Source organism: Aythya marila (genome assembly GCF_965140915.1).
Source record: "Aythya marila genome assembly, chromosome: Z".
Taxonomy (NCBI): Eukaryota; Metazoa; Chordata; class Aves; order Anseriformes; family Anatidae; genus Aythya; species Aythya marila.
The window spans coordinates 57,477,364-57,501,654 of record NC_139080.1 but is presented as its reverse complement, the minus strand read 5'-3'; the positions used below and the strand labels follow the sequence as shown (position 1 = coordinate 57,501,654).

The 24,291-nt window shown below is 37.4% G+C and overlaps 1 protein-coding gene across 1 annotated transcript in view; it reads left to right on the top strand.

The window, feature by feature from the left end:
* ST8SIA4 (ST8 alpha-N-acetyl-neuraminide alpha-2,8-sialyltransferase 4) overlaps positions 1-24,017 on the top strand; it is a 62,346-nt gene extending 38,329 nt beyond the window's left edge. Inside the window, exon 5 of the mRNA XM_082783168.1 lies at positions 18,817-24,017. Within this exon, the coding sequence (XP_082639294.1) occupies positions 18,817-19,099 (283 nt within the window). The 3' untranslated portion in view covers positions 19,100-24,017. The remainder of the gene's footprint in view (positions 1-18,816) is intronic.
* The last annotated feature ends 274 nt before the right edge of the window (positions 24,018-24,291 follow it).

Here is a 24,291-nt window from a genome sequence, read left to right as displayed (position 1 = left end):
TATACCTCCTTATTTTACTGAAGTAGTTTACTTTATTTGTATGAAGCCTGTCTGTTTTGGTTGATTAATGCAATGACAGCTGTGGGATTTACTATGGTAAAATCAATAGTTTTTATATCTGATTAATCTGTTCTGGTTCACTGCATTGACCAAATCTAAGTACCTGCAGTCAATATTTTATATAATAATCTCTAAAAGGGAGACTCCAAACTGAATTGATTAAATCAAATGATGTCAGATATGATTTTTTCTATATAATTGAAGTAAGTCTAACAAATAATGTAACATTGAACATGTTCAAAGAACATGTTCTTTTACTGTATCTATCATGAGCTGCTGAACATTGAGTTCAGCCTTTCAGGGGAGATGAGCATAAGCCAAAAGCAGTTTTAAGCTGTTCATCAGTCCAGTGAGCAAAGTGCATCCTGAAGATGTGCTCATGTTCACAGTTAGCATTTCTCAACATGAGTTTCAGTATGCAGGAGCATTTCATTAATGTCACTGATACATGGCACAGTCCTCATGTTGTGATCATGTACGTAAATTATAGATTGGACACAGAATATAATGTTCTACAGCAGAGAACTGAATTTCCCATAGTTGTGTCTTTTTGTCTTTTTTAGGCTAGATTTAATATTTGATATTAGAGGTGCAAAAACAATCAGGAATATGGGACCTGTGGAATATTTGTTGTGGTGAACTAAAAATTTAATCCAGATTTTTCCTGAAGTGATGATGACAAAACTCAGTAATTCATGTAGGTCCTTCCACTGTTGCGTTCCTTATATTTACATCAGTAGGAAAAATTAGATCTAATGGTGAAAGGTAAAACTAGCACATATTGTTAACTTTATGCCAATCTGGTGACATGTTGCAATTTTCAGAGGAAAAATGTTAATCAATTCTAAGTTGTAGTAATACTTTCATAAAATTATAAGAATTCTTTTTAAATAAACATTTTATAAATGTAAACTGTTTCAAACCACTTAGCTAAATCCCCCAGTCTGCTGCTCATTACTATTATTGTAACTTTTTAGTAAGACTACATTGTTCTTTTTCCCTTGCTTAGCTGAATTGTCATTTTCATTGAAAAAAAAAAAAAAATTGTCATTTTCATTGAAAAAAAAAAAAAAAAAGTATTTCCCTGTTCTTCATTTGATATAACTTTCCCAGAGAAGCATTGCCTGTGGTTACAGAATCTTATGCACTCGGTCCCATTCTTGTATTGTTGGAAACCCATCTCTTTTCCCAGTCTGTTTGGCCATGTTTGACATGAGAGATAGCTTTGCATGCAGTTACTTTAAATGAATGATTTGTCATGACCTCACTACTTCCCAGAAGAAGCCAGGGCCCTAGAGAACAATTTAAACAAGTACCTAAGTTCAAGATTAACCCGTGGTTATGTTGTACTATATTACTGTTTAAGTGATACGGGCATATATTATTTAAGTTGTAACTAACTTTCAAAATTAAAATAAAACATTTTCCTACTTCTTTATAGCTGAAATATGATCATGCAACAGGAAAATTATCATCCTCTATGTAGTAAAACAATCTTCTAATAGATTGACATGAGTTTATTAGAAGTTTTATCATTACTGTGAATTTTAGAGGTCAAATTTGTTTCTTGGCCGTAGTTGTAGTTTCTTTGCTAATTGTGGTGGTTTCCTCAAAGGGGGAGGGGGGAGGAGGGGGGGAATATGATGTGAAATAAAAGGGTTCACATGTTGATAAGGACAGAGAGGGAAAACAAATAAAGACCTTACAGAAGCAAACAAGTTTTCTCTACGTATCATAGAATATCTTAGGTTGGAAGGGACCTTAAAGAACATTTAGTTCCAACCCCCCTGCCATGGGCAGGGATGCCATACTTCCCATCAGTAAATCTACAGTTCATCTAAAGTTCATCTACATCTAAAGTTCATCTACATCTAAAGTTCATCTACAATAAATCTAAAGTTCATCTACATCCTGGGAAGCAGGGCCTCAATACATGCAGCAGTTATTTGGGAGGACAGACGTTCTCATAACGAGAGTCTCCCCTTCTGTTTCCCATTCCCCACCTCTTATTGCTGGGTGTGACACCAGACTGTATGGAATATCTCTTTGGTTTAGGTCAGCTGCCCTGGTGATGACCCCTCCCCAGCTCTTGCCCATCTCCATCCTACTGGCTTTGAGGGGGGAGGTTTGAAAGGAGTCCTGGTGCTGTGCCAGCACTGCTCAGCAATAGACAACACACCAGTGTGATACCAGTGCTGTTCTAGCTGCAGGTGCAGAGCACAGCTCTGTATAGTCTACTGTGGGGAATATTAACTCTAAACCCAGTACACTGATCCATGCCACTGTCAAGGATTCCTACCAAGAAATTGTTTCAATAGCTTTTCTGAGGCTTGAATAACTACTTTGAGGCATATAAATAAAGACCATATTCAGGAAGTGAATATGGCTGGTAGAAAACTTATTTATTACTCTTCTTGATCTCTGCTGTTGAAATTGCCTCAGTGGGCCATGTGAAATCAGATACACTCTATGGTTCTAACTTCTCAGTTTTAGCCCCAACAGTGGGTGGGGTACCAGCCTTCAGATTGTGTTGTCCAACCTTCAGCTGGAGGTGGACTTCTCACACTGGAAAGCAGCCCCACAAAGAGGGATCTGGGGGGTTGTGGTTGACAGCAAGTTGAATATGGGCCAGCAGTGTGCCCTGGCAGCTGGGAGGGCCAACCATATCCTGGGGTGCATCAAGCATGGCATCGCTAGTCAGTCAAGGGAAGGGATTGTCCTGTTCTACACTGCACTCTACTCACAGTACCTTGAGTACTGTGTGCAGTTCTGGGCGCCACAGTACCAAAAGGATGTAAAACTGTTGGAGAGTGTCCAGAGAAGGTGGTGAAGGGCCTAGAGGGGAAGACGTATGAGGAGTGGCTGAGGTCACTTAGCCTGTTCAGCCCAGAAAAGAAGAGGCTGAGAGGAGACCTCATTGCAGTCTACAGCTTCCTCACGAGGGGGAGTAGAGGGGCAGGCACCGATCTATTCTCCTTAATCACCAGTGATAGGACCCATGGGAATGGAATCAAGTTTAGGCAGGGGAAGTTTAGGCTAGACATCAGGCAGAGGTTCTTCACCAAGAGGGTGGCTGTACACTGGAACAGGCTCTCCAGGGAAGCAGTCACTGCACCAAGCCTGTCTGAATTTAAGAAGCATTTGGACTGTGAACTTAGCCACGTGGTCTAAAAGTTTGGGTAGACCTGTGTGGTGCCAGGAGTTAGACTCAATGATCCTTATGGGTCCCTTCCAACTCTGATACTACATAACAAATTTCTGTCTAAGAAGCCAGCCCACCATCACATTTGGTCTGGATCACCCCTTTCAGCCCATAACATGTGCCAGCAGCAGGGAGTAGCATAGTATCTCTTGTACCACACCGGTATGGGAAGGGAGCCCTAGAAGAGGGCTCCTGTGTGACCACACATGAGTACTGCATCCAGTTCTCTGGCCCCCAGAAAAAGAAGGACATGGACCCTGCTAGTGTGGGTCCAGAGAAAGGCTACAAAAATTATCGGAGGTCTGGATCACCTCTCCTGTAAAAGCTGGAAAAAAGGTGGCTCCAGGGAGACCTTACTGCAGCCTTTCAGTATTCACAAGGGTTTTATAAGAAAGATGGGGATAAACTTTTTACCAGGGCCTATACTGATAGGACAAAGAATAATGGTTAAGATTAAAGACTAAAAGAGGGTAGATTTAGGCTAAGGATGAAGTTCTTCGTTGTGTTGCAGGTGAAGCGCAGGAACAGGTTGCCCAGAGAAGTTGTGGATCCCCATCCCTGGAAGTGTTTAAGGCTAGGTTGGATAGGGCTTTGGTTAACCTATGTCTGGGAAGTGTCCCTGCGCATGGCAGGAGGGCTGGACAACATGATCTTTGAAGATTTCTTCCAACCCAAACCATTCCATGATTCTGCAATTGTAAGAGGAGTGGAGAGGGAAGGGACATTGTCCAACAGTCTTACTAGTTGGGGAAAAGTTGTCTTCAACATTGCTTTTCTTTCAGTGTAGGAAAGTGTTCTCATTCAAAACCTGTATGATTGTGAGTCAGTGTATGAGTTTAGGCTATACACCGATATCTTGAAAATCCCAGAGAAACAAAATACCTGTCTTATGTGATTGCCTTATTTTGCTGTTAGAAAATGCTGGTTTTTTGTTTGTTTGTTTACATACTTTACGTATTTTGCCTATGTTTTTCATACTTTCACTCTCTGTTTAGCATTTTTTTCACCTCTATATGTGTTTCTGTGTATGAAAGTTTGATATACCAAAAGCATTTTTTTTTTTTTGTATGAGAAGAATCATCTTGTGTAATGTCCAGCATTGTTTCAAGTAACTATCCAAATCATTTAACAGTTTTAAATGGAAAATATGCCTTTAGGTTTGTCTCTATGTACCGAGCTCTGCAACTTCTGTGGTCTATTTCTAAATTCTGGAATTTTACTAATTCAGTCATTCGGTAAGTAGGCAAATTTTGAAAAAATTATATATTCCCATAAAATAGGTAGCTGTATTTTGCTGAACAGAAAATTAATTGTAAAGGCAAAGGTATTTCATTCTGTAAGACCAATTAAATTCTCTTATGCCATTTACAATATGATCATGATTCTTTTTCTTCCTCCCTTTCATCCTTTTGGTTCATCATTTCTGTTTATTCCAAATTAATCCCAATGATCTTTTAGAGAAAGATATATGTAAAATTTAAAATGCATATGAGAAGGAAAAACAACAAGAACAACAAAAAAAGTCAACTCCTTAAAAATACTTATATTTCTTGTCAAATTTACTTAAAATGGATTTGCTTTCTTTTGCCTACTTCCATAACTGCCTTGTTAGGATTGGGCCCAGTGTGCTTTCCAGAATGGAAACCCAATACTACATCTCCTACTGAGATTTTTCACTAGCACTGTTAGCATGCTTAATGTTTCTAACCATTATTTCCTTGTGTGTGTTGAATTGGTGATTGAGAATAGGGACATAATGGTGTTCAACCAGTTACAATGAGTTTAGAGATTCCCTAGTGTATGTTAAATCACAAAGGAAAACTTCAGAGCTTAGCGCTAATTAAAGTTGCTGGTCTGATGAAGTGTATTAGAGCAGAGACATTCTCTAGTTGAAGCACATTAGCAAATCTGTGTGGGCAAAGTAGCACATATCTCTTCTGTTGTGGTTAGCATATTCACCAGTCATGAGCATTACCATTAACTCAAATTCTCTGAATGTCTTGCTGTCTCCACTCATGAGTAACAGAGGACTGTTGCTGTTATCGCTATATATTATGTAGGTCTATAAGACTGTGTGATAGAAATGTCCTTCCAGCCAGCAAACTGTCTCACTTAGAAAAGCTTTGCTGGGTATTTTGCTTCTTCTTCCTTGGTCATGAAAGAGAATCATGTAGTGAAAGCTTGGGTTTTCAGAGACCTGAAGGGCCTACAAAAGATTGAGCTGAACTGCCTTTAAGATTATACACGAGTTGTTTATGAAGTTCCAACCAAATATTTCTGTTTGATTGAATTGCATGAGATTTGGAGATACTTATTTAACAGGGGACATAGTGTAGCTCACATTTTCCTATCATTAATGAAATTGTGTCATGAAGAAAGATTCCTGTTAGGCGATGTGGATCAAATGCAAAGCCCTACTGAAAAAAAGATCAGAAAACTTCCAAATACCTGAGATTGCAACTTTTCCTCCAACATGGCCTTTGTAAGATTAGAATTTTGTGCAAAAGCACAAAGTAACTTGATAAGGAAGTCTTAAAAATAGTATGTCAATGTTACAGGATGTGTATGCACATCCTACCAGTAAGGCTATGAGAAGATGGTTATTATGAAGTGAATATAGGGAATGTATAGACATGTAATTAGTTGGAAGTAGGTCAAGCCCAGTCTGCCAATATCACTAAGCTATAAACAGTTAAATTATTCAAGCTTATATAGTTATCTTTACTTCCAACTTCTGCAATTGGGATCGTCTTTATCACATTTAAAATATCCTTATTGCATTGCTTTTATTTTGGTCTAAATTGTCTTGAAAAATAAGTAGCTGTTTCCTAGATGATGTTCTCCTTCAGAAATGCAGTTCCACTCTCACATACATCTGCACATAGTTATTCCTTTTTGTTCTTTTTTTTTTTTTTTTCTGTTATTTACTTACTTTGTGCTTCACAGTGGCAACCAAAGCATGACAATACCAAGTAAGACCTAGTTTTTGTGCTAACATAGTTGCAACCATTCCTTCTTAATGAGTACCAAACCCAGTTTAGATTTGGCACCTTTTCTCATGATCTCTATTCTTGACAGATTTGTCGACTTTGAGGAGAATAAAAAAGACATCACCTTCGTTATTAGGAAATAGATATTATAGATATTATATATAGATAGATATAGATATTATGGATATATCTATCTATATAAATATGGATGGATGGATGGATGGATAGATGGATGGATGGATGGATGGATGGATGGATGGATGGATGGATGGATACATAGATACATAGATAGATGATAGATGGATATGTTGCTTTTTCTAGTACAGTAGGCTAGTTTTAGCATGAAACTTCGAAGAACAGCCTAAACATGCTAATTACAATCTTCAAGAAATATTTTGGAAACTGTTCCTGCCACCATTTAAGCCAATATTTAGCTGTTATTGGATGTCCATACATGAGTGGTTTTAGTTTGAATCAGGGCATTTTTGAAGTAAATGTCCTGATCCTTTACTGTTCTTTATGTTATGGAAGGGTCTTAAAGCACATTATTTTCAGGTGAAAATAAACTGGGCTATTCCTGTGGCACAGGAAGTATGTCCCAGCTGCAAATGGACACTCAGTTTGTGGTGCCAGGTGGAAAAAATATGTTATGTACATGGTGTGGACATCCCATACTCAGTACCAACTGTCCCACCCTACAGAGCAAATCCTAATTGTCCACACTGCTTGCTAATGTAGACCTGATTCCAGATGATGTATAATAATAATGTAAACTGATTCCAGAGGACCAGAAATCCAGGTAACTGAATAACGAAGTATTTATTCCTCTGTTAGTATCTGGCTTCAGAGATTCTCTGTATATCATGGAATACTCACAGAAGAGTTTAAACTATTTTATCAAAAAATCCCATGTAGCTGTAGCATTTTCAGACTAAAGTCAGTTCAAAACATCTGACAGGCCAGTAGCATGTAAATAACATTCAAATTCAAAGTAGATAATTTTCCTCATATATAATCTCCTTTGCAACCCTTATCTTTAAACAAGTTATCTTTAAACACTGTTATGTCTGTATGTCAATCACTTGACCCAGCCACATGAAAGTTGCTTGTATGAAGGTGGACCTTTGCTGATATTGTCCCTTAAGAGAAATCAGTATGCATCTATATTTTTGAAGAGGTCTACTGGTGTATCTACAAAATAGTTTTAGAAATTTGTTTTTTTGTTGAGTACCTGTACTCAGCTGGTGTCTAAATAATGTGAATGATAGTATCCATATAAATAGCCAGAAAAGTTATCTTGCCTGTTTGATCATTAGTATACTGCTCATGGAAAGAAAGCAAAGCATTATCAGTCACATTGTAGCTGTCTTTTGAAAAAAAAAGACATCAGTTTCTTACTTTGACATGTTTAGCATTTTGGAAGCTGCATCAATTCTCTTTCAACAAAAGCACTTGGAGGCGTCTCCTGTTAGTGCTACAAGTAACTTTCAGTCACAAAAGAAAAATATACGGGCCTCTGCTAGTATCTCTGCAATCCTGTTTTCACATAGCCCAGAGACTGAAATTTAGAGAAAGATGTTTCTTTACAGACTGGTTCTTTATGAACCTGCTAGACCAGGTTAGTACACTATCACTTTTATAGTGATGACAGCTATTCTCACCAGATAAATCTGAAGTGAACTATGTGTTAAATCGTAGTTTTCTTTCTTATACAAAGTCTTTTCAAAGATAAGTACAATTATTATTTTTTTTAAATATACATAGATAAGTATTCCAACTATTTCTGTAGATTAAGTGCAGAATTAATTGGATTGTGTAGTATTGAATAGCAATAAATATATGTTGTTTATTACTTAAATAGTGGGTTCACTTTCATTTATTTTTTGTTCTGTAAGCTTTGCAGATACTGTTTCTTGAAGTCCTTTCTTCCAGGGTTTACTATTTGCTGCTGGAACAAACCAAGTGACATTCAACTTCTTCAAGAAGGAGAGTGTTTCTAACAGAAACTTTGAAATTTCTTTGGAATTATAGAGAATATTAAAAAAAAAGAAATCTTACTTGCCTAAGAGTCACTTGTTTTCTTACTCTAGTAGGTTTTGAATGTCTTTATTATCTGTCTGGATATGTAGTCATTAGGTTCTTCAATTTCTAAATAGTTTAGAATTTTATTCCTATTATTTATTCCATAGAACTTTAAGATGACTTCCATTAACCAATTTCATAGACTCAGCATTGCCCATACTAGTGTGAAAATAAGAGTATTTACTAAAGTTTCATGGCTAAGTAAGGAAATTAACTGTCTTCAGCTGAAGTATGTTTTGTAGAAACAGGCTTGTGTAAAGGCACAACTTTCAAGTTTAGAACAGGCTTGGATAAAGACTTAGAACAACTTGGATTTTTCTAAAATTTAGAATTTTGTTATAAAATTTAACTTTTTTTTTTTTTTTTTTCGCTCCACATTCTGGAATACCTAAATCTTGTCACATATTGGGGAAGCAAGTTTAAGCCTTCATGTCCTTTGCAAGTTGTCTGCACTCCCATGCTGTATTACAAAGGGAGAATGAAGGAGATCCTCTTTCATCTGCTTCAGTAACTTCTGAAAGAAAATAGGAGTGCATCTCATGACAGCAGTGGTCAGATTGTCAGGTGCTTAGTCTTGCTTAGCCTTGCAGAGGTATGGACAGTGTGACCTTCTCCCAGCCTTGTAAGAAAACCTTGGCCTTGTAGGTACGCTTTGAGGATGCCCTTTGCCTGTTAAAAATCAGGTTCCATCTCTATGTGCTGCTCTTTTCTTTCAGAAGTTACTGAAGCAGGTGGAAGATGATGGCCTTCACTCTCCCTTTGTACTACAGCATGGAGTGCAGAGCACTTCCAAAGGACATGAAGACTTAAACTTATTTCTCCAAGATGTGACAAGACTGAGGCTCATATTTTCTGTAGTCATGCTGTGGCATGTATCTGTTGGAGGGTTTTTCTGAAGAAAAGGTTGTTGTCTCTCTGCCCTGTTTTAAAATCAAAACAATATGTGGGCAATTTTGAAAGTCCTTGTTCATGAAGAATGGGTCAAAAACTCTGCAACATGGGATCTTAGTATACTAAGACTAATGATGATTTAACATAAAAAGCTGTTGTCATTGATTCAAGGACTGAAGAAGGGGTCTTTTCCTTTGGTTGGATGTTCTTATCAAATATCTGAAGAGATTTGTGCATTCTATGATTTTCTTCTAAATGTAGGTCAATATTTCTTTTTTGTAGATGAAAACTGAAGAAGCTTGTGCGGGTTCTGTTGAGAGTATTGTGATGGCTTGGAAATATTATGGAAATGGGTCAAAGACATTCTCCGTCTTAAAAGTATCTTGTTAATTAGCCATGAAGTCTCTCTACTTCAGCTATAAGCTTTACTGCCCCATCCTTCCAAATAATATGTATTAGATGGCTTATGGCTGTGGAGGATTCTAGCCATTACACCAAAATCTTTTTATGTATGAGCAACAGATTCATATGCTTAACTGTTCTTAACTTCGACCACCGTTTCTTTATTCACTGGCAACAGAAGTGCAGTGTTATGCTGTATCTTGATATTTCTTTATCCTTAGCTGATCCTTTCTTATTGAGGTGATTTGCCATAAATTGACTAAAGCACTCTGGCAGCAGATCATTCTAGAACAATGGTGCAAAGTAGAATAGTCTCCTGTACAGGGAATTTGGACTATTTTATTTTGAGATAGGTAAAAGTAAGCTTCAATATGTTCTCAATTATTTTGCCAGAGACAGTAAAGCCTGCACACAGTGGTTAAGATTCTGCAGAATGGTGGTTAACACTGAAGGCAGCCTGCTGGCCATGCCCACATTTAGCTGTGGTGATGCAACATACTGTGTTCAACATTAATGTCATTAGTTCTTTTCACTCTCTTTATCAGGAAGATTGCCAGGCAGAGTCCAGGCTCTTGAGTGTTCTTAGAAATCTGCTTCATATGCAAGAATTTGAATTTACTTGCCAATGTAAGTGAAAGAATAATAGGAAAACAAAAATGAGCCCTTAATTTTGATGTAGTGAATTAAGCTTACAAAACAGCAAGTGACAGTTTTGGTGAGTGTTTCAGATTTTCATTAAGTGCTATGTTCTTTTGCTGAAACAGTTCTTGTGTATACCATTTCAAAATAGAGTACATTGAAAACTATAAAATAGGTCTTATGCAAACCTTCAGCAGTGTTTCCATGCTGACTGTCACACTCACAACAGTATTATTTACACTAATTCTTTCACATTTTTGTAATGCAGTCTTCTGCCTAAGGCATATCTCAGTAAGGAATGGGAAAATACATATTTTTAATTAATAGAATCATATAAACTGAGAGGGTTAGATGAAGGGTTGTGGAATTTTAGTGAAATTTTAGGCTTTGACCACAGGATGTTTAAGGTCAGACAAGTGATTCAACTTCTCTTTTTTTGGGAATAAATATGTAACTGACTACATTTACAAACATAAATTCCTAGTAAACTGTCTGCTGCTCTCGTGACAAGATACCTCTTTCTTCAGTATAATTTGCTATTTGCACCATGTTATCCAGCATGCCATAGAATCATAGAATATCCCGAGTTGGTAGGGACCCACCAAGGATCATCAAGTCCAATGCCATGCTGGATCTAAGACCATAAAAGTGTCTGTTCAAGCTCTCCCTAGCTTGTGGTCATATTGATGCCAGGTGCCAACACATAAAAGTAACAGCAGAGATGCCAAGTTGTGTTCAGCAGTTTAACAGATCCCTGAGAAGGAGCTTCATCTGCAATGTTGTATTTGTGGATGTTACCAATTTGACACTTTTTAATAGGTTGGCTATTGTCATCCAAAACATCCTCTAACAATGAATTTCATAGTTCAGTTGTGCATTGTATGAAAAAGTACTTTCATCTGCCTACTTTAGATGTACCATTGAATATCTCCATTGGGTCCATAGCTTTTATGTAGTAGTACTTGTTTTAAAGTTAAAAAAAAGAAAAGCCTGTTCACCTTCTTTACACACTACATAAGTTTGAAACTTTCTTAGTTTTCTCTTTTTTATACTACTCTGCTTTCTGTCTCTTCATGCATAAGTTACTTTTTTCTCCCGTTACCCCATGTCATGTTTTTTCTTTTTTTTTTTGAGGATATTTTTTGAGAGAGCATAAGTGAGACAATATACAAGCTCTAGCTTCTTCATGTGCCGTATCAAATTTCTGAGATTGTTAATTTGAAATACTCCCTCCATTTAGTGGCTGTAGAAGGAATTTCTGTGACAGGCAAATGTGTATGAATAGGTTCACAAAGGGATCAGCCTGACACTCAATGAACAGAGCTTGATATGTAATCTTGCAGAGCTATTCAGTGTTATAAATATATATGTTTCCTCAGATTCAGTCCTTTCCAGAAAAGTAATTAAAAGTGCAGTGGAATATACCCAGACTGATTCTGATCCCATTTATACTGAGCAACCCTGTGGAATTTGGTATGTAGACTCAACAAGTAAAAACATTAAATATGCTAAACTGAAAGTAGCCCACCGGGTCAGATTTTCCCTGTTGACTGAGTACAGCCTTCAGAAAGAACATATCATGTTTTAATCTATTCAGAAGTCACTTATTCCACATGAGCAGAGTAAACAATTGTTATCTGAATTCTCCAGTTTATGTCATGAAGATTGGCATCAGTTCTTCTATATATTACTCATTTGTGGCAAGATCGTTTATCAACTATCTTTAAAGTGGATGCCTATATTTTTTGTGTGCTTATTCAAACTTATTTTTTGTCAATAGCTGTGGGGAGTCATTACCAGGTAGTAACACATTATTCAATTAACATTTCACGTGAAATCATGCTGATAATAGCGCATTCAATTTTTATAATTGTTAAAGGTATCTTGCTAGATGTGGAAGCCTGGTGGTTTTGACTGCAATTAAGCTATAGGTGATATTTTCATATTGCAGAAACAGGTTCAGTATTTTTAAAGGACAAAATATTGAGGTTCCATAAAAACATGAGTGCAAGTGTCAAAGCAATCTTGTACCAGTGATTACTGGGTATATAAAAGTGATGCATGTCACATACAGTGTGGACTTTTACATCCTTAATTGCTTTTCTTGCAGTTTTGTACTGTAGACGGAGTTTTGCTGCTCATACTCCTTTCCTTCATGGTTCTACTCATTTTTCCAGATCATTACAAATGATACCAATTTACTGCTGACACAAGGCTTAAGACCAATGTACAGTAAACCTGATTTGTAACTTGCACTGCATTGTAACTGTTTCAGAACCCAGTGGCAAAGAACTGGGTTGGAGTGTTGTGCTTGTGATTGGAGGTAATCATTTTGCCAGGTGGTTTACTGCCTGATCAAAGAAGGAATTATTTATATTATATTCTGTTCACACTCTACGTTTCATTTGGTTTTACTTTCTTTCAATTATTTTTATTCAAGGTTGAATTAAACAGTTTGAGCTCAGCTGAGGTTAAGAAAATATGACTTTCTGATGATTGAAAGAAATAATAAATTTAAAAACAACAACAACAACAATAACAAAACAAGTGTATACACACACACACACACTCAAAAGCAGATTTAGAAAGCCAGATCTTAGGTATTCTGAGAGTTTGTTGACTGCAATGGTAAAAAAAAAAATCCTTAAGCTTCTATTTTTCTAATGTAATTTGCTTGATTCTGATAGAGGTACAGCAAGTGTGGGATGGCAACATTTTGGTAAAGAGTCATCCAATTTCTGCTTCTTTATGTGGAGTGGAAAGACTTATTTCAGTTTCTGGGATAAGAAGAATTGACATGCAAGCATCTCAAATGACAGACACATAATAGTAAAGGTATTGGTAGTTTGCCTTGTTGGCTCACATGCAGCTTTTGACCAGTTCTAACCTCTGCATGCACCTCTGAAGAAGTAAATGAATTATTGAATTGTATCTTATTTTTTTTTCCTTGAATCTAGCAAGCTCTGTTTTTATTTTCAGTCCTATCCTCAACTTTTTGCCCCTGCTATCTCCATTCATTTCAGCAATGTTTCCTATTCCACAATGTCAGACCATTGTGTTACTTTCACATAGTAACAGGACACATCCTTGCAAAATCTCTCAATATGCAACTTTCTATTGATCGAGTACTACTGCTGTCTGCTGATGATTATAGTTTTATTCTTATAGAAATACAAAAATAAGCTTCCACAAGAAAATGTCAAAATCTTTTCTAAGAGTAGCAATTAGAATTTGTTTGTTGTCAGTGTGAATAGGAATAGAAATGATCTTATGTGACAAAGGCGAGTCACATAAAAGGAACTTGCTTTATGAAGGGACAACTGCACACTTTTATTAAGTTTAGCTGGTAAAATAACAGTGCATTTTATAAACATTCTACATTTTGTATATGAGGGGAGGGCACTGTGTGTCATACACCTCAATGACAGCAAGGCATTAGGCACTGTCTTCCAGAATACTCTTGTATTCAGTTTAGGATATTATACTGTGGATGACTGGACAACTAGCTGGGTGAAAACCTAGCTGGATGACTGGAGGCACGGACCAGCAGGACACTTAAGAAATTCAGCAAGAACAAATGTGGAGTCCTACAACAGGGAAGGGGTAACCCTTGTAACAATGCAGGCTGGGGGCTGACCAAGTGGCTGAGATCAGCTCTCCTGGAAAAGACCTGGGCATCTTGGCAGGCAGCAAAAACGTGTAAGGCAAGAGAGAATACAGTAAGTAATGAGAAGCCTTTTCTTGTGAGGACAGACTGGCAGTGGCTTTGGGGATGGGCAGGCAAACTCTGCAGTCTTTTTCTAAGCTACCTATCTTCAAGTCATCAAAGCTACAGAAATGAAGTGCTTTTACACATTGGCACATTTCTCTAAATTAAGTAGTCTGCTTTACAGCATGGCCACACAACGGAGGTTTTTTAGCACAATTATCAGAACAAGTCACTGGAGTACTGCAGTGATGCAGTATGTGACTGCAGCCAGATACATATGGGCTTAATAGTGGACTCCAACTTCTAACACGGCAAGATTCACCTATTCCTTTGTAGATTTAAATTACTTCTCTATCCTACCTGAAAATCAGGAATTGCCTTGTCATTAGTGAAGATCTGGAGACAAGTTGTGAGAAACAAATGATCCTCTTTTGGATCTGTGGTGCTGTGTGCTTTTGGATCTGTGTGCTTCCCTCACCTTCTAATCTTAGTTGCACAGAGAATTAGTGCATATCAGATAAACAGGTAAGAAGAATATATTATGGCTTATCTTTAAGTTTAGGCTTAAACTGATGTTATAACAAAACTTTAGAAACTGAAAGCAGGTGCAAAAAAAGCATTTACAACATCAGTTATCTCTAAAATTCAGCCTTAACAAAGCTTCATATTTGAGTAGCTAAGTGACTAAGCTTGAGTGACTTAAAAGATAACACATATTTCAGTACCAAAATCACAAAGGCTACTCACACCACACAGTCCATTTTATCAACTCAAGAAGAGGTTGGGAGCCAGGAGTTTGCAAAGATCAAACGTGCTGCAGGAAGCTGGAGCTCTGAATGCCTCTAACCATTTCATTCATTGAGTTACTTGTATTCTTTTGTTCTGGGGCAGGATTTATGCCGGGTTGCAAACTTTCAACAGTAAGCACAACCAGTACCATATTTTGAATTCAGAATTTGGAAATCAATAAGTTAAATGTCCTTTATCTATGATTTTGGACTATGAAAAGCAGAAGAAAGGATTTGCATTTAAATTCTAAAATTGTGAGAAGCTCTTTATTACATCTTTAATCCTTATTCCTGTACAGAAACTCTCACTAAGTAGTTGTTGTGGCCTTTTAAGATATTTAGATATACCTTTTTACTGCTAATTTTCTTCATCACAGCCATTTTCCTATTCCTGTAAAGTTGAAGTTCAGCTTAGACGATAGCAGTATTTTACTAAATGCAACAAGTTTGATTACTGTTTGGCTAAAGACACTCATGTACATTCATGTAGATAGTTGACTGCATGTGATTAGAGTGGGCACCAAATTACTTCTGAAGAGGGAAATGCTAGTTTCTACAAAAAGTAAATAATTGCGTTTCAGTTTCAGTCTGTTTTATATCCGTGATGCAAATTGCCAAAAGTGGTCAGCATTGTTTTTTCAATAACATCTCTACAAGCAAACATTAAAATAAAAATAAAAATAAATTAAAAAAAAAATGAAAAAAATAATCACAGAATAATTTAGGTTGGAAAAGACCCTTATAATCATCAAGTCCAACCATCAGTCTAACACTGCCAAGTCTAAACCATGTCCTTCTATGTGTCACATCCAAAGATTTCTTATATATTGCCAGGGATGGCAACTATCCTGGGCAGCCCATTCCAATGCACAACCACCCCTCCCATGAAGAAATTCTTCGTAATATCCAATCTAAACCTCCCCTGTTGCAAGCTGAATCTGTTTACTTACATCCTATTGCTTGTCACCTGAGAAAAGAGACCCACACCCATAACTCTGCAATCTCCTTTCAGGTAGTTTTAGAGAGCAACAAGGTCTTCCCCCAGCCTCCTTTTCTCCAGATGTTCATAAGTTTCCCCCTGTTCATAAGTCTTGTTTTCTAGTCTCTTCACCAACTTTGTTGCTCTTCTCTGAATGTATTCCAGAAACTCAGTGTCCTTCTTGTAGTAAGAGCCCCAAAACCGAACACACTATTTGAGGTACAGTCTCAACACAGCCAAGTACAGAGGGACAATAACTTCCCTAGTCCTGCTGGCTAGACTATTCCTGATATAAGCCAGGATGCTGTTGGCCTTCTTGGTGACCTGGGCACACTGCTGGCTCATCTTCAGCCAGCAGTTGATCAAGAGTCACTAGAATCTCCCCTTTGATTGTCTTGTTTTAAAAGGATGGATAATTTTCTCAGAGTAGGAAGCAAACTGCTTAATATCTCCAGAACTTCTGTCTGAAAACTCAGGTTTAGGAAAACATTGGAAAACTGGTGTATAGTACATGAGTCATTTGTATATGTAACTATTCCCATTGCATTTGCTTTTCGAATATGATTTCTACCATCCTGTGTTTTTTTGTTTGTTTGTTTGTTTGTTTTGTTTTTTTTTTTTTACAGCCAAACAAAATTCTGAGTCATTCCCTCTGTGGACTTTGGAAAGGCAATCAGTCAGCCTAGAATTGCTTTCTGCTTATAGAATCCTTCAGTTTTCTAAAAAGAATTTGACTACAATAGAAAAAAAAATCTCTTTCACACATATATATGTCTGTGATTTGAAAAACATCAGCCTTTAGGGCCTGTGTATTTTTGGAAAAGAGGGAAACTGAAGAGGCCAGGTTCAATGGGATGATTATTTTTAATGTTGCATAGCACCTGATGCTTTTAAGACACTTAAACATTCGATTAAAGACATATTTTTTGGTATCTTTTCTCATTCAAATGAGTGGATGTTATCAAGTATCATCCTGCTTTATCCCTAAGTGCCTTTAAATTAATCTGGTTGTATACTCTAAACTGCAAACTTATTGTAACCCTGTTTAACAAATGGCTAACTCTGGTCCAGTGCGGCTAATCTCCCTTGCCGCCTTGTCTAGGCTGTGGTAGAAATAATTAACAATCTACAGTTACCTCAGAAAACAGCAATACAGTGCAATGGTTTAGGTTTGTGTGGCAATGCTATGTAAGGTCCTGATTTGTTTCCCTACTTGCAGCTGCTTGTTTCCACAGTTTGACCAGGTTTAGGTTTCTATATGCCTTTCAGTGTTTCTGTAAAGTGTTAATAAACTCTATATTGAATCAGACCTGGGAAAAGCATTTTATCAGTACTTCCAGACTGCTATTATTTACTATGTATATTTACTATATATATTGCCAAACCAGGCTAGCAGTATTTCACTGAAGTTTTATTTTTAAAGACTGGGGGTGAAAAACAATGTTGGTGACAAATTTTGAAGGTACCAATGTGAGTTACATGCTGCAATCCTGTTCAGTTCTCACATTTGTTCTGTATCTACCCACTGCTTGTGTCTTTGAAAACTCCCTGTGGCTTCTAAATTCGCAATCAGACATGTTATTACTGGATCAGAAAAACAAACAAACAAACAAGCAGTCCCATAGCTTCAGTAGGATTGTGTGCATAAATAAATACAAACCATTTTTCAATTATTAATGTAAGATTTTGACATTTTCAAAGACTGCCATTAGCAAACAGGAAGCTTTGAGTAGTTACTCAGAAGCAAAGTAAGTAAAGCTTCATTTGTATTAAGTTCTGTAATGTGTTACATTTAGTATTTTTATTTTTTTTTTTCTTTTTAGTCAAATAATCTGTGAAATAATCACTTGGCAAGAGTAGGGGTGATTTGATAAGGTGAACTGGCTGCTGCAGGAGATTAAAGCTTATAGCAAGAGGCTGTGTTGCCTGACCTCTGGAGTGAGGAGGTTAACTGCAATTTTCTAGCATTTGCAGAAATTGTGAGTTCTTATTAGGTTTAAAGCCTGAACTGAGAACTTCATTTAGACAGCTTTTCTTCAGCACTGTCACTTTTCTTCTAGGTGGTGTAAAGGCATGCCAAATCCAGTGTCACCATTCATGATCTCAGCTTAGAGAGAATAAACTTTTTGTTTGTTTTATATTTAAAATAAATGTAAAAAGATGAATAGATAAAAATAAGTTTAGAATCACAGAATGGTTTGAGTTGAAAAAGACCATTAAAGATCACCTTGTATAAACTCCCTGCCATGGGCAGGGACAGCTCCTACTAGACCAGGCTTCTCAAAGCCCCATCCAACCAAGCCTTGAACACCTCCAGTGATGGGGCATCCACAGCTTCTCTGTGCAACCTGTTCTAGTGCCTCACCACCACCATAGTAAAGAACTTCTTCCTAATATGTAATTTAAATCTAGCCTCTTTTAATTTAAAACCATTACTTATTTTCCTGTCAGTATCATCCCTAGTAAAAATCTCTCCCCATCTGTTTTTTTATAAGCCCCTTTTAAGTACTGAAAGGCTGCAATGAAGCCTCTCCAGAACCTTCTCTTCTTGAGGCTGAACACTCCCAGCTCCATCAGCCTGTCTTCACAGTAGAGGTGCTCCAGCTATCTGATCATCCTTGTGGCCCTCCCCTGGACTTGCTCCAGCAGGTCCATGTCTTTCTCTTGTCGCTGCCTCAACCTGCTAGCTAGCTACAGGTTTTTTTTGATGCAGCCCAGGATACTCTTGGTTTACATTGCTAGTTCATGTTCAGTTTTTCATCCACCAGCACCCCTGGGTCCTTATCCTCTGGGCTGCTCTCAATTCATTCTTCACCCAGCCTGCATTTGTGTTTAGGATTGTCCTGACCCAGACACAGCACCTTGTACCTGGCCTTGTTGAGCTTCATAAGTTTCACACAGGCCCACCTCTCAAGCCTGTTAAGGGCCCTCTGGATGGCATTCCTTCCCTCCAGTGTGTTGACACTCCAATGTGTCATGTTGGTGTCATCCACAATCAGCACTTTTACATTACTGACATGATTAATTCACACTAAGTTGTATGAGATATTTTAACGTATTTTTTTTCTTTGCAGCTATTGGCTGACGAACAAGGTCCACATCAAACGACCCAGCACTGGTCTCCTCATGTACACGCTTGCCACCAGATTTTGTGATGAAATTCACCTGTATGGATTTTGGCCATTCCCGAAGGATTTACATGGAAAACCAGTCAAATATCATTATTATGATGATCTGAAGTATCGGTACTTTTCTAATGCCAGTCCTCACAGGATGCCATTAGAGTTTAAAACGTTATATGTATTACATAACAGAGGAGCACTTAAATTAACAACAGGGAAATGTGTACAGCAATAAAGCACATGCAAAGTACAGTAAGAAGTACAGAAGATGCACTTCATCATAAAGATGTTGTGGAATGGCAATGGGATCCCAGTGAGGATATGTGTCAATACCCGCTAAGCCATTGGAAAAAGGAATTTTATCAGAAGTACATAACCAGCTATTATACCTGTAAAGTGCTATAAAACTAAGCTATCTTGACTGCAAGGGTTCAAGTAAGTGCCACTTTCACTAAGAACAAAGCTTGAATGTATACTCAGTAGTGTTTACAGAATCCAGTGATACATTCATCATGAATTAAAGAAGAAAAATATAGCCTGCTTACTGCTGACTTGCCACTGTGGTCAGACAGCCCACAGAAGAAATCCCCCATGGATTGAATATTCTCTTGAGCAAATAAACCAGGCTTTTGCAGGAAAAGAGAAAAAAATCATGATGGGATTGAGTAGAGAAAGTGAAGTCTATAAGATCAAACAAATAAGTAAATGCCTTCAGTCAGGGGACTGTTTCTGATCTTGTATTATAACCTCAGCTTTTGTTGCTGTTTTTCTTATTGCTGTTGGTTGAATTTTGTTGTTTTTGAGTATTTGAATCCTTAAACTGTTTTAAGAATGTTATGAATAATTAAAAGTAAATATCTTATTGAATTGTCTTGGGAAAAAAAAAAAAAAGAAAAAAAAAAAAAGAGGTGGGAGGGTGGAGGGAAATATCAAATACTTTGTCAATTGTTGTTGTGTTGTATCCTGCTGTCACACAACCTTTAACCTCCCAATTGTTTTTCTAGCTACAGCTGTCAATACATGGAACCACTCAGAGATAGGTCATTTTGAGCCATTTTTTAATGAGAAGTGTTTCTGTTGTGTTCAGATTTGAAGACACACTTACAAAAAGGTGCCCTTATTTTTGGTACCAAAGATTGCTCTTATAGTGTACACTATTTTTCCTTTCCTTGAAGAAATAGAGTAGATTTAGTATGATGTTTCTTTGCTGCTGAAGGGAACATGTTTTTTAAGTTTTGAGTGAAGCATCTCAAAGCAAAGACTCTTGACTTACTTTGCCTATAGAATTTAATTCTTCAGAAAAATCTGCAGGAGTAAAGAAGTTATTTCACACATTCAAATATAAATATGATTTTTTTATTCCTAACTGAAAGGAAAACATAAAGTCTAAAGGAACTCAGGTGACATAGTGGAACATGTTTAAAGAAAAAAAAATGGTTTAGCCAATTAAATGCAAAATAAATGAACTGCAGATCAAGCAGTTCTTTTAAAGCTTAAATTTCTAATGGTGTTGGATGATATCTCTAATATACCTCTTTTCTGTGAGCTTGATGTTCTGATATGTAATTGCCTGAAATAACATAGAGCTGCATTATCTTACATTGATTTTTCTGAGCATCTTGTTTATTCATGAAAATGAGAATTCTTTTCCTCTCTTCTTTCAGAAAAGAGAAGAAGGAATTACATTAGGGTAGGGTAGGGTGGAGTGTCAGTGCAACTTGTACAAAGATACAAAATGTGTGTGCATAATGATATGTGTTATCTCTAATGGAGCAGGTAAAGGAAGAACACTGTGGTTCCACCATTTTCATGTCAGTCTAGGATAAGAAGGAGACATGCAGGTACAATGTGTGGATATTTTCTTGCTGTGTTTTCAACTCTAGTTTAGGTCCTCATTTCCAAATATTATATTCAGTGCATCTCTTGAACTTTGAGCTAGTCTGAGCACTTTCATATGTAGCACAATACTCAAAAATATTTACTAGCTAAAAATATCACTTGTTACCTATTTTTCCTCTTAAGTTCACATGTGTTTCATTATGCATGGCCAGAGGTCTGTGATTATGCAAGTGCAGTAGGGTAAACCACTGCCTTGTAAACGTGTTTGCCAGAAGTTGATGGGAAACAGAAAGTCATTATGCTGTACCTAGGACACAGTAGCATCTTTTCTTATTCACCTGTCTCTCCTACACAGGACAGTTTACTTCAGCTTATGTGATCACCACTGAAACCAAGACAGCACTAGGTAGTAGGTAGTACAGACCAGAATGCATTTAATTCTTGTTGATCAACCACATAGTGTTCTATGTATGCTGTATAAACCTGTAGTTTAGGACAAGGGTATTTCCTTGATGAAGGGTGGGCGCATTCCTCTTCCTTCTGTTAGGGTTTTGCTGCTGTCAATTTTTTAAAACATATTTTATATACATTGACTGACTTTCCCTTGTTGAATTCACAGATAACAGTCTCACAGAAGCTCAGAAAAGCACCTGATGAGCTTTACCTTTTACTCTGAGAACATCTTTTGTTCTTCACTTTAGTGTTAGGCCAAAAAGGGAATTCAAGTAGACTAAAACACAAACTGACAGTTTATTGTTGTTGCTGTTGTTTTTGTTTTGTTGGTTTGTTGTTTTGTTTTGTTTTATTTGTTTGTTTAACCTCAGGGCAGGTTTTAGTCACAGAGAATCACACAGAATGGCCAAGGGTGGAAGGGTTCTCATCTGGTCCAACCACCCTGCTCAAGCAGGGCCACCTAGTGCAGGTTGCCCAGGACCATGTCCAAATGGCTTTTGAACACCTCCAAGGAGGGAGACTGCACACACTTTCTGGGTCACCTGTCCCAGTGCTCTGTCACCGTCACAATAGGCTTGTTCTTTCCCAAGTGCAGGACTTTGCATTCTTCTTGTTGAACTTCATGATGTTCGTGTCAGCCCATTTATCCAGCTTGTCCAGGTTTTTCTGGATAGTAGCATGACCCTCTGGCATATCATCCACTCCAAAGATTGCCTTTGCAAGTCAGCAGATGAAGAAAAATTTGTCCTGAGCCTGTTTTGCAAGAGTCACATTTGATTCTTTGTGAATGAAACTTTAATACACAAGCCATGGAGTCCAAATTTCCACCTTGTGATTAATGTCTGATAGGGTGATTCAGGGCAAGGTTTCTCAAAGCTGCTTTGACACATGCTGTGACAGTAGCACCTGCTTCCAAGGCAACAGTAGCTTGTCTATACCTTCTCAAAACTGGGCCTTAACCTGCAGACTTCATATTTCACACTTCATATTTTACACTTCTGGCACCACGAGCTGCGGTCTTGTGGCTTTTTATCCTCACCCCCAATGCTTCTTGAAGCACCATCCACTCAAACTGACACCCAGGTGTGTCTCCACACAGAAAGCATAGTGACTCCTCACTAACCCATCTCTTGTCTCACCTGCCTCAGCTTTGTCCTGAGTTGGACTTGTAAGGAGGTGAGTGCCAGGTTTCAGAACATCATCTGAGGCAATTAGCAGTTGTAATCTTTGACCATGCAGGTTTTTACAAGTGCAAAGAGACTTTTTAGGCTATTGCTCTTGTATGAATTAATATATATATACGTGTATATGCATGTGTCCAGATGGAACCCGAAGCTTCTGGGGGTCCCTGGCATGTATGCAGTTTGGTATGCTGCAAAGTGTCCATTTTGAGGTGCTTTGTGACCATCGGTTATAGTAGAGTGACCTGAGGTTGGATATGCTCAGATGTTTTCCTGTTAGCCCTCTCATTGCTGGGAGGCTGTGACAGTGGACTCATTGCACACATCCTCTCACACCCTTCCCTTAAACATCATGGCTCTATATTGCCCTGGAAGTCTTTGTGTATTTGTATCCAGGCAGCCCAGGTCCTGAAAGAGACCAGTTAACTTCCCCTGTGTGACCCTTTCCCTACAGATGACTGGGGAAGGAGAGGGATGCCTTAGATGAATAGGGACTTTACAGCAGAATAAGTTTCACCTTTTGGTCCTTCTCAGTGCAGCAGTCATCAGGTTAAGCCTCTGTAGCTGCCTTGGATGATTTCTCTTTTTCATAAACATTCATATATCGTGTGTTGCCTACAGCACATATCAGATAAGCAGGCTTTATTATGATTATTACTTTTATCATCCAACACTATCAACAGCTAATATGAAGTATATAGGATAAAAATAAGGATCCCTAATACTGTGACAATATCTGCGCTGTTGAGGATCATCTGTGGAACACCTAAAGACTGAGTGTTCCTCAAATTCATCCTCACATAAATCGTATCAATTGCCAGCTATGGTTCCTAAATGTATGTTAAAAATAAGAACCGGGAGCTACATCAGGACAGCAGTGTATATTTTTCAAATTGCTATGTTAATGTTTCTGTGGCAGAGAGTTTTTCTCTTATATTTCATAAAAATAATAGATAAATACCTTTGATTGTTACATTTTCAGCTTTGGGACAATTCTTTCTCCCACAGCTCTAAGCCACTCTCCAGACACAAGATCTACTGAGCCTTTCAAACTTTGGCCAGTTTACACAATCTAATGTCTAATAAAAACTGTACCATTATTTTGTTAAACAATAAAATCAAGACATTGATGACTTGAGGACAGCACCTTTTTTTTCTTTTTTTTCTTTTTCTTTTTCTTTTTCTTTTTCTTTTTCTTTTTCTTTTTCTTTTTCTTTTTCTTTTTCTTTTTCTTTTCTTTTCTTTTCTTTTCTTTTCTTTTCTTTTCTTTTCTTTTCTTTTCTTTTCTTTTCTTTTCTTTTCTTTTAATTTCATTGCAATTTGAAGAAAAAGAGCTGTGGGTTCAGTACCTTTTATTTGTGTTTTTGATCTGGAAAAGTGCTGAGCACTCCTTACAGTGACTTTCCTGGGTGAGACATGTCCAGGATTTAGATGGGGATCTAGATTAGCATATTTCAGGATATGACTCTGAAATTGCACATTATTTATTTTTAAGAGCACTGTTACTTTGTGTAGGGAAAAGCACAATTCTTCTAAATGTAGATAAAACAGATGAAGAGCGTTTACAGAGAGCATCATTCCTGCACAGTACTATTGCTACTGAGCATATGTAATACAATTTCTGTGGTTTAAAGTATTGATATGTATTCTGTCAGGATTGTCATGTCTGACACTTTAATATTATTTCAAGTATAGCTATTGGGGATTGTTTTTTTTATTTGTACAACTGTAAAATAAAGATTTTTTTTTTCATTTTTTTTTCTGCTATATTCTATTCCATATTCCTTTCTAACACAGTTGTGATAGTATTTTTCAATTACATGCTAATTGTAAAGATATGTGGAAGGAGAGAGTGTCTGCTCGTTTAAGGGTGTCTGTTCAAGGACTTTCTCAACACAAAAGGGGATATTAAGAAAAGGAGGAAGCTATAAACAAGAACACAGACAGACACAAA